The sequence below is a fragment of the Pholcus phalangioides genome, unplaced genomic scaffold, assembly GCF_987345545.1.
Source record: "Pholcus phalangioides strain wild (caught in Gottingen) unplaced genomic scaffold, Ppha-v1.0 ptg000008l_1, whole genome shotgun sequence".
NCBI classification, from domain to species: Eukaryota; Metazoa; Arthropoda; class Arachnida; order Araneae; family Pholcidae; genus Pholcus; species Pholcus phalangioides.
Genome location: NW_028301601.1, coordinates 9,710,967 through 9,723,081, shown reverse-complemented (window position 1 = coordinate 9,723,081; position 12,115 = coordinate 9,710,967). Strand labels below are relative to the sequence as shown.

The window sequence follows — 12,115 nt, the reverse complement described above, 5'->3', positions numbered from 1 at the left end:
AGTGACTTGGACTTCATGTAATTTATCATCTAGTGTTTGTGTTTATCATATTTAATTGTATATATCTTAGTATTTTCATTTGTGCATTTTAGCTGCATAATTTCATTGCATATGATAATGATGTTTTTTTTGAGCTTTTCAGACTGGATATTAATTTGAATTGACTGCATATATGTTTGTTGCATTTTGAATCAATCACTCGTGTTTGATTACAGCAGTTATGTGTTTAGATTGTTTCAGTTCATTTTGATGCCTAAGATAGGATATGCCTACACAAGTAAGATGCATTTATCTTGCAAATGTATTATTACCATTATAGTTATATGCTCATGATTCTTCATAATTATTTTTCCAATATGTATTGTGTACAAGTTTTGATTTCAAGCATTTTTTAATTTCTTTTGTACTGTGTTAAATTGATATTGGTTGTAATTAGCGTTACAACGCCGGGCGGGATGGAAACGCATAACTTTTTATCTTTTGCTCCCAACACAAGATGGAGTTGATGTCAACTTTCGCTTTTCTTTTCTTGTGTATTTCTTATTATTATTATGGCTCTCTCCCTCTCAAAGGGGAGAAATGTGTAGGAGTGTATGTCACAACTCTCCAGTGGGAGGTTGTCTGATGTTAGTCCCCCGCGTGTTATTGCGCGCATTATTGAATCACCCTTCTCACAGAATTAAAATTTGTTGAGTTTAAAAACACATGTGTGTGTTTGAGTTCATGGTATTGACCAAGTGCATAAATGAGGAAGTGAGCAAGAGGGCATAGGAATGAGCTAGTAAACAAATAAGTGACCCAATGAGCATAGGAGTGAGTGAATGAACAAATCATGAGAGGTGAGCATAAGAGTGAGTGACTGAGCAAATCATGATCGGGTGAGGATAGGAGTGAGCGAATGAGCAAATCGCTATGCAGGTGAACAAATAACTGAGTAGATGAGCAAATGAATGAGGGAATGAGCAAGTTTGTGTGAGGAAGTGTGACATAGTGAGTAAATGTGCAATTTTGTGAGTAAATGACAAGTTTGTGAGCAAGTGTGGCATAGTGAGTATTTTGCAACTAATTCACTGAAAATTCAGTCTGAAAAGTAAAAACAAGTTCAAAATCTCAAAACGCAGATGACGCTGCAAGCGAAAAATTATTTTCATCTGTTTGTAATGATCGTTTATACAGGGTGCATAGGGGGGCATGGCGTATGGCAATATACTGCCGGGCCGTTGGTCCTAGACGCATACATAGTTCCAATTAGAAAAAGAAGTCTCCAAATAACCTGTAGTACTCAGATGTGTCATTCGTGTTGCAAGGGGTCGTACAGTTATTAAAATTAAGGAATTAACTTTTTATGCCGTTCTCGTGTGCCAAAAAACCCAGTTAGAAAGTTGTTGCCCTCTCTCTCCTAATACCAACAAAAAAAAAAAAAAAAAATTCACCGTGTCTAAGTGCAGAAATCGGCCTTAAATACGGGTAAACCATTTTACCCGCATTTAACGTCGCTCTTTTCCCCCAACTACTCTCTGATTTTCGAATATCTCAATCAGTATTGCATTTATTAACGTCGAATTTTATTTTTGTTGGCATCAGGAGAGATATTGCAACAACTCTGTGACCGGGTTCTTCAACACAGTGTGTCTGTATAAAAAGTTAACATTTTAATAATTAATACAAATACAAATACAAATACAACACCACAACAGGCAAAATGCCCAACGAGGTGGCTGATAAAAAGATGCCCATAAAAATATGGTTGTCATATGTTTCAAAAATACAGCAACCCAATTAAAAATGCAATTAACACAAATTATAAACAATATATATATGCATGATAGAATACTATACAATGCCCATAAAGAATATTATGGTTGTCTTAATCTAAGAACGGATAGCTTCTCGATTTACCCCAACATGTTTATCGTATTTCTTTTTAAACGTGTCAATTGTGTTACAATTTACTACCTCCGGGGGTAAGCTATTCCATTTATTAACAACCCTATTGGAGAAAAATTCCCTGCGACACCATAACCTTGCATTGTCCCTCACCAATCGATACTGGTGTCCCCTTGTAAAAGCAGTCGATTGGCGGTGTACTAAAAGTTCATGGTCCATCCTATCCATCCCATTGAAAATTTTGAACACTTCGATCATATCTCCTCGACACCTGCGTTCATCCAATGTAAACATATTCAAAAAATGAAGTCTTTCTTCATAACTCAAGCCCTGTGTGCCAATAAGGACACGCGTAGCTCTTCTCTGCACCCCTTCAACCAAGTCTATGTCCCTCTGTAGGTATGGTCTCCAAAACCTTACAGCATACTCCAGTCCAGGACGAACTAAGCCTCGAAAAAGCGGAAGAATGACTTTAGGAGAACGCGAAGAGACCTTTTTGAAAATGAGACCAAGCATTCTATTCGATTTTTTGACAACCGCTGAACAATGTTCAGAAAATTAAATAACCCCTTGAAACATAAATGCATATGAGTAATACATGTTATTGGGATTATTGAATTTGAAATTCGCTCGAAATTTGTATGTACAAAATAACTTAGAAGTCATTCTGGATGTTATAAATATTATTCATCATACAACGAAATCCAAAACAAATTAATTGTATATTGGATAGGACAGCCTAGTACGGCATAATGTGGCAATTGCAATGAACGTTTAATTCCGGAAATTCAACAGATACGTCATTTCAGTTTTAGCAATCAGTAATAACACCAAGAACTAAGGCGACTAGAATATAAGGCTATTTCTAGATTCTATGCCAAGAAGAAGTGCCGAAATGTGTCTTTTTTGTTGTTATTATATTTAAATGTCCGAAATGTCCTTTTTATCATTATGACCTAGGGCGATCATACGTCGTCCCGTATTTACCGGAATAGTCCCGGTTTTTCTGTTTTTCTGGCTGTCCCGACTTTTTTGCGGAAACATCCTGATTTTTCGCGTATTTTCAACGAAGCCAACTTGACTTTTATTCTTCAAATCAAAGATTGAAATCACCTTCCCAACTCAGAAATTATATCACGATAATTACGACTACAAATAAAAATATTCATTTCACATATTTGTCTTCTTTTTTTTTAATTCACTACAATTTGAAACGGCGCTATTTCTTTGATTTTAGCATGACTTGGCAACACATCGCTTACTTCATCATTTTTGGTGATCTTCCGTATTTTTCCCGTGTTTCAAAGCCCAGTTTCACGTATTTTTCTCGGACAAATATGGTCAGTCTAACTATGACTGAATAATCTTGAAACTTAGCTTATCAAGTGTACACCTTGCTATTGATGAATTACTTTCAATTCCATTGAATTACGCACTGTGCTCGCTGCCTGCAAAACGTAAGCGTATCGTATTTTTAGTGAGCGTGTTCGCGGTCCATATGTAGCAGATGACACTGAATAGCGTGGATTGCTACTTTTGCGATTTTTTTCTCCGTACCTTTTCTCCATTTTTTACAACCATACGTCTACGACGAGCTGTTGATGAGATAAGTGCCGCATAAGAACTTATGGAACACCCTGTATAAAGGGGAAAAAATTCTCAACTCTCCACCTCTAAGACAACTAGGAGAATGTAAATTAATCTCAGATTACAGAAATGAGGGGTAAAACGGCGAATCGTAACGATTGACCACTACTAAAGCTTACATGCACCTCGTAAACATTCCTCTGGAGAATTTTTAAGGAACTGGTGCATGTCGGGGAAGTGCATTGTTAGTCCCAGTATAACGTGTCCTTAATGTTTTCACGATGTCGGCGTTATGCGTGTTTCGTGTACGAGAAGGGCTGCCATCTATATATCGTATTGCAAGCCAATTGCCTGAATTTTCGTATTAATTCCAATATTGTGTCTGCCCCTCCTTTTTGTGGAGAGATATTTTTTTTTGAATGGGAAACTTACTCGCATTCGGACTCTGATGTTGGAGGATCATTTTACGATTAACTGAAACTGAGGTAATGTATTGTTACGAAAATTATGTAAATAATGATTATTTATCATGTATTATATCTTTTTTCGCCTGTAAATAGCCATTAATGAAATCCTCTGTAAATATCGCCAAGTTCGCACGTTTGGCGACGGCCATAAGTTAGCAATGTCATGATGCTAAGGGATCATTCAAGTATTACGTCAGCACTGATGGGGGGGGGGGGGAAAGAGGTTTCCGATTTTCTGAAATTTGATGACAAGGGGAGTTTGAACGATGCTTACGTCATCAACCACCCTTTATTGAAGCTATGAAATATTCTTAATGACATATTATTCGGTGTGCCAAAAACAGAAAAAAAACCCTTTCGATAGTTATTGGGCACCTGAACTAACACCCTACCTATTGATAAGTCCCCTACAGAGCCACTTTAGTGGTCTCTAAATGTTTCACGGATACTTCAAGTGCTCTGGAACTGTGTCCGGGGCACTTAGGTGCTCTGGAACTGAGTCACGTATCACTCAAGTGATCTGGGAATATTCCGTGGGTAACTTCAGAGATGTAGAACCGCAATGGGGACCACTTAAGTGCTCTAAAACTGTGCCACGTGTCACTCAAGGGATCTGTAAATGTACCACGGATCGTTTAACTGTTCTGGAACTGTGTCGCGGGTTACTTAAGTGATCTTTGAATGCGAAAGTGATTTTCGAGGCCTACTCCAGTGATCTGAAAATGTGCTACGGGTCACTTAAATGCTCTGGAATTGTGCCACGGAATGTGCCGCTTAGTTCATTTTTACAAGATTAGGTTTGAGGGGGCGAGCCACATTAGATAACCTTCAGGGCCACATTTGGTCTGCGGGCCATAGGTTTGCCATATATGGCTTAAAGGGTGGGTCGCAATGAATTTCTTAAAGAGAAATTTTGAGTTCATAGCCTTCAAATAGCATTGAAATGAACAGAAATCGATTATAACATATAAAGGTATTTTCTTTCGAAATGTTAATAAAAAATTTTTTTTTGCATTACAAAAATATATTTTTTTTCATCTGGGGGGGGGGGCGCACGAGCCCCCCCCCCATATGCCCCCTCCCGCGTACCTTTCTGATCCCACCAATATGCGTTAGGAGGTAGGAGGCAGTGCTGACGAAATTTTGCGGACAAGGGGCTCAGAGTTTTGCTGACATGGGGGTGAGGGGGTAAATGTTCTGACGTAATACTTGAACGGCCCTAAACAAGAAGTGTGAAGATGTCACGCGAATCATCGAGATTTTTGTAGGAGATTTATTTCGCCTTTACAAGTGGCATCACTAAAGCGGAACGATGGCCAGTTGTTGAAATCCCATCGACAGTGGCGGATTAAAGTCGGTCGAAGCCCCGGGCACAGAAGAAAATATTGGGCCCTTAAATTAGAAAAAAAAGTGTGAAATTTAGGTTTTCCGAGGCCCTTTAGAAGCCTGGGCCCGGTGCGCTCACCGTTAAATCGGCCTCTGCCTATCTGGAAGACGAGACCTTATTTGTCGATCGCATTTTATTTGCAGGACGCACTCAGTCAAGATCTCTGAGTGTAAATAGCTGTTCCGTTAAATAAATATGTGACGTCCTGCATTTCGTGACATCCTCTGCTCATTTCAAGGACTCGTGAGAGAAATTATCTGGAACAGTATCTTTGTTTTGTTTTTTTTTGGCTTCATTGGTAGAGTTTTCTTGTGCTTTTCTTTATTTTGTCAGGTTTTTTGGCCCCAAAATTGAATTAAGAAACCGTATTCAGTTTTTGTGTGTATTACTAATTTCAAAATTTAAGTAATTATTATTATTCATCTCGTATCGGAGAATCCATAAACCATTAAATTGCATTAAAAAAACAATCGAAAACCAATCATTCTAATCAAAAAATACTTTTATGTTTATTCAAAAGTGTGAAGCCCGCAAGTCCAAATACCATTACAATTTCAATAAATTTTGTTCCAATTTAAAGGCACTCGATCAATGTAAGATGAAATATATTCCAAAGTCAATCAAAATCACTTTTAGAATCAAAAACCGATTCATTCCGGTTTCTTTAACTCGATCTGGGAGCACTGATTCATCGGAGTGATCTCGGAGACGTAGCTACCGTTTTCGGCCAGCCCGATCCCGACACAGGCCCTGAGGGCATCCAGGCAGTATTGGCCTTGTCTACAGCAGCCCGTTCTACAACAAACGGCGTTCATCACGTTGCAGCATCCGTAAACGTTACTGGAGAGTCGACAACATGTTTGGCCTTAAAGGTAATATAGATGTAATGTAAGAGAAAAAAATTATTAAAAGTTTATATAAAAGTTATACATATGTACAATTATATAACAGTTTGTTTATGGAAAATTTTGGGTTTTTTATTATTTTAAATCGGGAGATACTAACTGTTAAAATGATACAAAAACATTGGAAGTGCGTAAAAGTCATGCCTATCCCTAGATGTGAATGAGAGGCGTATGTTGCGTATCCCAAGAAATGTGAAAAAGCCTTAATTAATCCTAGAAATTCTTGTGCCCCTTGAAATTTGTAGCTTGCGTTCCTTGTATCCTTGAAAATTCAACTTGCGTTCCAGTAGAAATGCTTAGTAGGGTTGTTTTCCAAAGAAAATGCTTGAAGAAATTACTTATCTATAAAAATGTGGAAAACTCTAAATCATTTTCAGACATGCGTAGAATACTTTCCTACCTTTTTAGAAATGAGTAAGGGCCTTGCGTATCCCGGTAGAAATGCGAGGTTTGCGTACCCCGTAAAAATACATAAGCCATAAGTAGTCATTACGTGATAGTGATGCATACCCTCTTCGTATATTGTATTATAATTAATTTTTCACTCATCACTTTATTCGTTTCTTCTGCAATTATACATAGTTTTCCGCGTAACACTGAGCTGATATGAGGGGAACGCTTCTCACAGATGTGTAACCCCAGGGTAAAATGAATCACAACTATTCATTTATTTCCACGATATCGTTTAGAATGTATAAATCAATGCTATTTTTGATTCTGAAGAAATATTTCCTATCATTTTTATGAATAACATTGATGTAAGTTATTCTTACCATTGTAGACTTGCATAAACGGGATTTAATATAGTAATGCCCATTCGATATTCATTTATAACATTGATATTTTTCTTGTTCTGGTTTAGTTCAAAATTGATTTCAATTGCAATTTACATTGTAATCAAAAAACCGAGGGAGAGAAATTCTAAATTTCAAAGATAATAATAACGTGCCAATAAATATATTCGTAAATTCTTATAATTTACTAACCGAAATTGCAATGCAATCTACTTCCAGGACAGAAGTTAGAGAAACCTTCACCAAGATGCACGAATGCAACTGCGACAATCAGAGCGATGACAAACTTGTTCATTTTCAATGGGAAATTCTAGAATAAAGATTAAATAAATACATTTGAGAATAAAGTCCAAATGAATAATTAGGTTTTTTTTCTAGAACGAAACTTAAGTAAATAAATATGAAGTAAAAAATCCGAGAAAAATTAAATAAATAATTAAGTCAATGAAGATTATGCAAATTCTTTATCAAAGATTAATAACGATTCTAGAATGAAAATTAATTAAATGAATAATTAAGTAAATTGTGGAATAAATATTTAATAATAAAGCTATACAAATGAAGATAAATAAATAATTATGCAAAGAAAGATCAAATGCACGCTAGGATAAAGAGTAGTTGAATTCTAGAATAGCGATTGAGTAAATAATTAGAGAAATTAAGATTTGAGTAAATTTTAATGAAGTAATTTAAAATTAAGATTGAATGATAATTATTTGAAAATAAACTCTCGATACAACATTCACATCACTCAAAGTAACTGCAGTGGAGTTTTCGTATAACGAAGTTACTTCGTATACCAAAAAATTCATTATAGAAAAGTAGTTTTCAAAATAAAAAATGAACTGAAATGTAGGAGCCAAGTTAAAAGTTTCGTTGTTTAGGAAAATTTGTTTGTGGATGACGCGAATAAATAAATTAATAAATTTTTATTGGCTATAATTTCATAGGGTTTCATACTTTAGCAAATATATTTGTAAAATGTTCTAGGCCAGTGATGAGCAAACGTTTCAGTCTGCGGGCAGATATGATATGTTTCTGTCACCCTCGGGCCAGAAACTTGTGTGTGTAGTGTGGCCAAAATGTGCGACCCGCATTTTGAGGGACATTTCTGACTTTTTGAACGTCCCAACGTTTTTAAAAAATTTCCTATTTTCTCTCATATTTTCCATGAAACTTATTTGAAATTTTTTAATCAATAACTAATATTTGTTTCACGACTTAGTCATAATTATCACAATATAATTTGTATCATGAATAATTTTTGTCATATTAGCACATTCATCTCATATATTTGTCGAGAATATATGTTTTAGAGTGAGATATATGGCTTTTTTCTCAACCCGAGATATCAAGGAAACAGTTATTTTCCGGATACGATGCTGAGGCGAACTCGGAAAGAAAAGTCATCTCGTCTCAGCCGGGACTCGAACTCAGGCCCTCTTGCATACCGGGCAAGCATGCTACCATCTACACCACTAGAGACATGACCCTGCCTTGAAGGCGCTGAAGTCCTGTGAAATAAGGAAGGCAGGGTCATGTCTCTAGTGGTGTAGATGGTAGCATGCTTGCCCGGTATGCAAGAGGGCCTGGGTTCGAGTCCCGGCGGAGACGAGATGACTTTTCTTTCCGAGTTCGCCTCAGCATCATATCCGGAAAATAACTGTTTCCTTAATATATGTTTTGTTTGCTGAGTTATATAAATTTCCACCCATTGTGTCTTGTGGAAGCTCCTTACTTCCCGCTGTAGGCGATTTTTCAGCAATTTTAGTGGTAGCTGGGAACTTTGTTTGTCTTTGAAATTTTTTTATGGACGTACAATATTTAGCAACTTAACTTGCATTTGACAGGTTTTTTGGTGATAATTTGTGCTATCCAGTATGGATTCCGATTTTCTCTTTCCCGTGTTCATATGAAGGAAATGTGGTGACCCTAGGCATTTATCGTGTTGTGTGCACTTATCGTTTCTATCAGATCTTTGGCGGGCCGGATGGAGCCCCTTAGCGGGCCGCATTTGGCCCCATCACTATTCTAGACCATTCTAAAATCAAAGATAAAGTGAAGTAAAATCTCTAAATTAAGCACTTTGGTCAGGAAAAGACCTTTCAAGGCCCACCACATGCAATAGTAGATAAATAAATGAAAATAATCATTCAAAATCGGAAACAACCAATCAATAGTCTTAGACCTGCGGCTAGAAACAAAACCCATCTAATTCAGTACTCACTAATGACACATCCTGATGATATCAACCATTATCAGCGTAAAACATTGTTAAGAAAATGAATTCGCACCGGCACACTACGGTACTTTACCCCCAAACCTCTAGCAGTTCGCGATGGCCACGAAAACATTCAATCTATCTATCTATATATATAAAATTGATTTTCTGTGTGTGTGTGTGTGTGTGTGTGTGTTCTCTATACAAATCTACAATTTTAGATCGATCGTCGCCAAATTTTGTATATATACCAAATGGGACCCGACTTGAACGATAGGCTACTTTAAAATTTCATCAGACCAGGGCAAATGCCCCAAATGGGCAAAAAACTGTCCGGCAACAATGGTTTTTGGGCCTCAACAATCACTTTCCGAACGTTTACTTTGGTTACCGTGGTTCCCTAGCGATGAGTTTCAGACGTGTTTATGTCTTTACAATGGTTTGTCACTTCTTTAATGCTGCCAGTTATGTATAATAGTTTATGCCTTTATAATGGTTTGCCACATTTTCAATACTCTCAGTAATGAGGCTTTTTGAATAGACGTCATAATCATCACCATCATCGCTTTGGGGGTCAGGGAAAGGGTGATCCTCATAAAAATCAGTATTAAAATTGCCGATTTAACTGCATAAATACGGAAATTTAGTGGGGGGGGGGGTTTCCTGCCACATCAATAATTTTAAAAATTAAATTGAATTCTAGATTTTTGAAATATTGAATTCACTTGGAGATACGAAGCCCAGAAAATTAAAAATATGAATAATTTGCAGGATCTACTTTTGAGTTGGATATCCATGCATGTGATAACATTTATTTCAACTTTTTATTTACATCTTCTCAAGCATGAAAATTAATGTCTCCTCATTGTCTTTTGATATTTATTTGCATAAATTCATATAGTTTAGGATGTTTTTAAAATTAGTTATGGGCCCCGTAAAGTGCATCGAAAAAATTCCACAGCTTTAATTAAGCATTTTTGGAAGCTGAAACAGGCAGAAATAGATAATTTGAAGTTCAGGAGGAGGGAATCGAAATACCTAACACCCATTAAAAAAAAAGGGGGAGGGGACTATTCATTTCTATGTTTCTTTAAATTTAGATTTGTCTATTTCATGAGTCGCGCAGGACGTCGCCATATTGGTTATCTTTAGACACGGTTTGCATGTCCCTCAAAGAAAGAGGGAGATATCACGTGATCAAACAGCCTCATTGAAGAAAACCCGGGCAACGCCGGGTATTATAGCTAGTTTTAAATAATAATATAATTAATTACATAACTTACACAAAAGTTTTCGTTATGCCAATAGAAATTATAGTCCAAAATAGAGGCTATACTCACAAGCAATGCTTTCTATTTCAGCTCTTGGTTTAGAATCCTAAATACAGTATTTGCAGAAAAAGGATAAAGAAATCGACGATCGGTTCCGATATTTATACTGCGAAGAACGTAAGGTTAATAATTGATAATTTAGATTATGTATAGCGCAATGGGCACATCCCCGTTTTCGATTTGATTGTTTCTGTAGAATAAGTTTTTGAATATTATCAGTATTTCCTGATTTGTTTCAATTAAATGGTTCTTATTGGCAGAATTGTTTTCTGATAACAACAGGAAGGTTCATCGATTCTTCCTCATTGATGAACAGGTATTGAAAACAAGAGTCTTTGATTGGATGCGAACGAGACACAGAAATTTCAGTTATCTGTGTTATTTGTTGGTGTTATCGATAATAACGCGTTTATATCAGTAACGTTAGTTCCCATCGGACGATAAGCAATACTTGCGTTTTCGCGATATTCAGATGTGTGGGGGATACCAGGTTCTTTTAAATATCCAAATTTCCATATGAAAGAAATACAGGGTCTGCCATAAATTCTTACGTAGAAGTCTACTGCAAAAAAATTGAAGGAATTAGTTTTGCAAAAATACTGTTTTCAAATGGTATATTTTGGTGGAGAAAGAGTGCGTGTGAAAGAGCTTTCATCCATAGAGGATTGATTCAGGAACGTGGAAAGCTAATTTCATCAGCATTCAAAAAATTCTAGACTAAATTGCATCAAGTGAATTCTATAATGAATATATCCCTTTAAGACCGGGAAATTTTTGAAAACAGGAATGTTTGTTAAGCATTTCAACCGCAAAATCGTTCCAGATCGGGCTTAAAGGGATAAAGCAAAATATTAAATAAATTCTATAATAAAGATTAAATGAGTAATAATGAGTAAATAAAGATTGAATAAATAATCAAGTAAATCTTCAGGCAACAGCGGTCATGAAGACTTGGTAAATTGGTATTCCCGAAACTCTCAAGACCTACGTGCTGATTTTATGAGGGTCTTCCTTCAAAGATTCGGAACTTTTAAATTATTCCTTGGCATTCTGTGTCCGCCTCTCTTCCTTGGGATCGCGGATTGAACTTCACGGTGTCCGATTCTTATGGCTTTTTTGAATAGCAAATCCTAAATAGCAATCCTAAGACGGAATAAAAAGGAAAGCTTTACTTTCTAACTCTTGCTTGAGAGAGGTTATATTTCTCCCATTCTACATATTCATTACCACAAATGGAACCTCGTTTACACGACGTTCAAGAGGCTACGTCAAAACGTCGCGCGTATGAGGGTGAAAATCGTACAATTGAAACTTCTTTGAAAATGCCCCCGACCTATAGACCTCAAACCAAAATATCACAAAAATTCAATGGTTTCAATTGCATTTTGTTTGTTGTGTAATAATTCTTTAGAAACATAATTACCCACAGCATTAAATTTTTCAAAATCATGTTAAAAATAACTTTTAAAGAACTGTAATTCCCATTACATCACCGTTGCTTAAATCATACGTATTCTTATACTATTCTCCTGAGGA

At 36.3% G+C, this 12,115-nt stretch overlaps 1 protein-coding gene across 1 annotated transcript; it reads right to left on the bottom strand.

The window, feature by feature from the left end:
- Window positions 1–5,861: 5,861 nt before the first annotated feature.
- On the bottom strand, window positions 5,862–10,756 carry LOC149083637 (uncharacterized). Its single transcript, XM_089235403.1, has 3 exons — window positions 10,589–10,756; window positions 7,220–7,337; window positions 5,862–6,193 (listed from the first exon to the last, which is right to left on the bottom strand). Exons 2-3 carry the CDS (start codon window positions 7,320–7,322, stop codon window positions 5,979–5,981), a joined length of 318 nt encoding a protein of 105 aa, XP_089091529.1. The 5' UTR covers window positions 7,323–7,337; window positions 10,589–10,756; the 3' UTR covers window positions 5,862–5,978.
- Window positions 10,757–12,115: the final 1,359 nt, after the last annotated feature.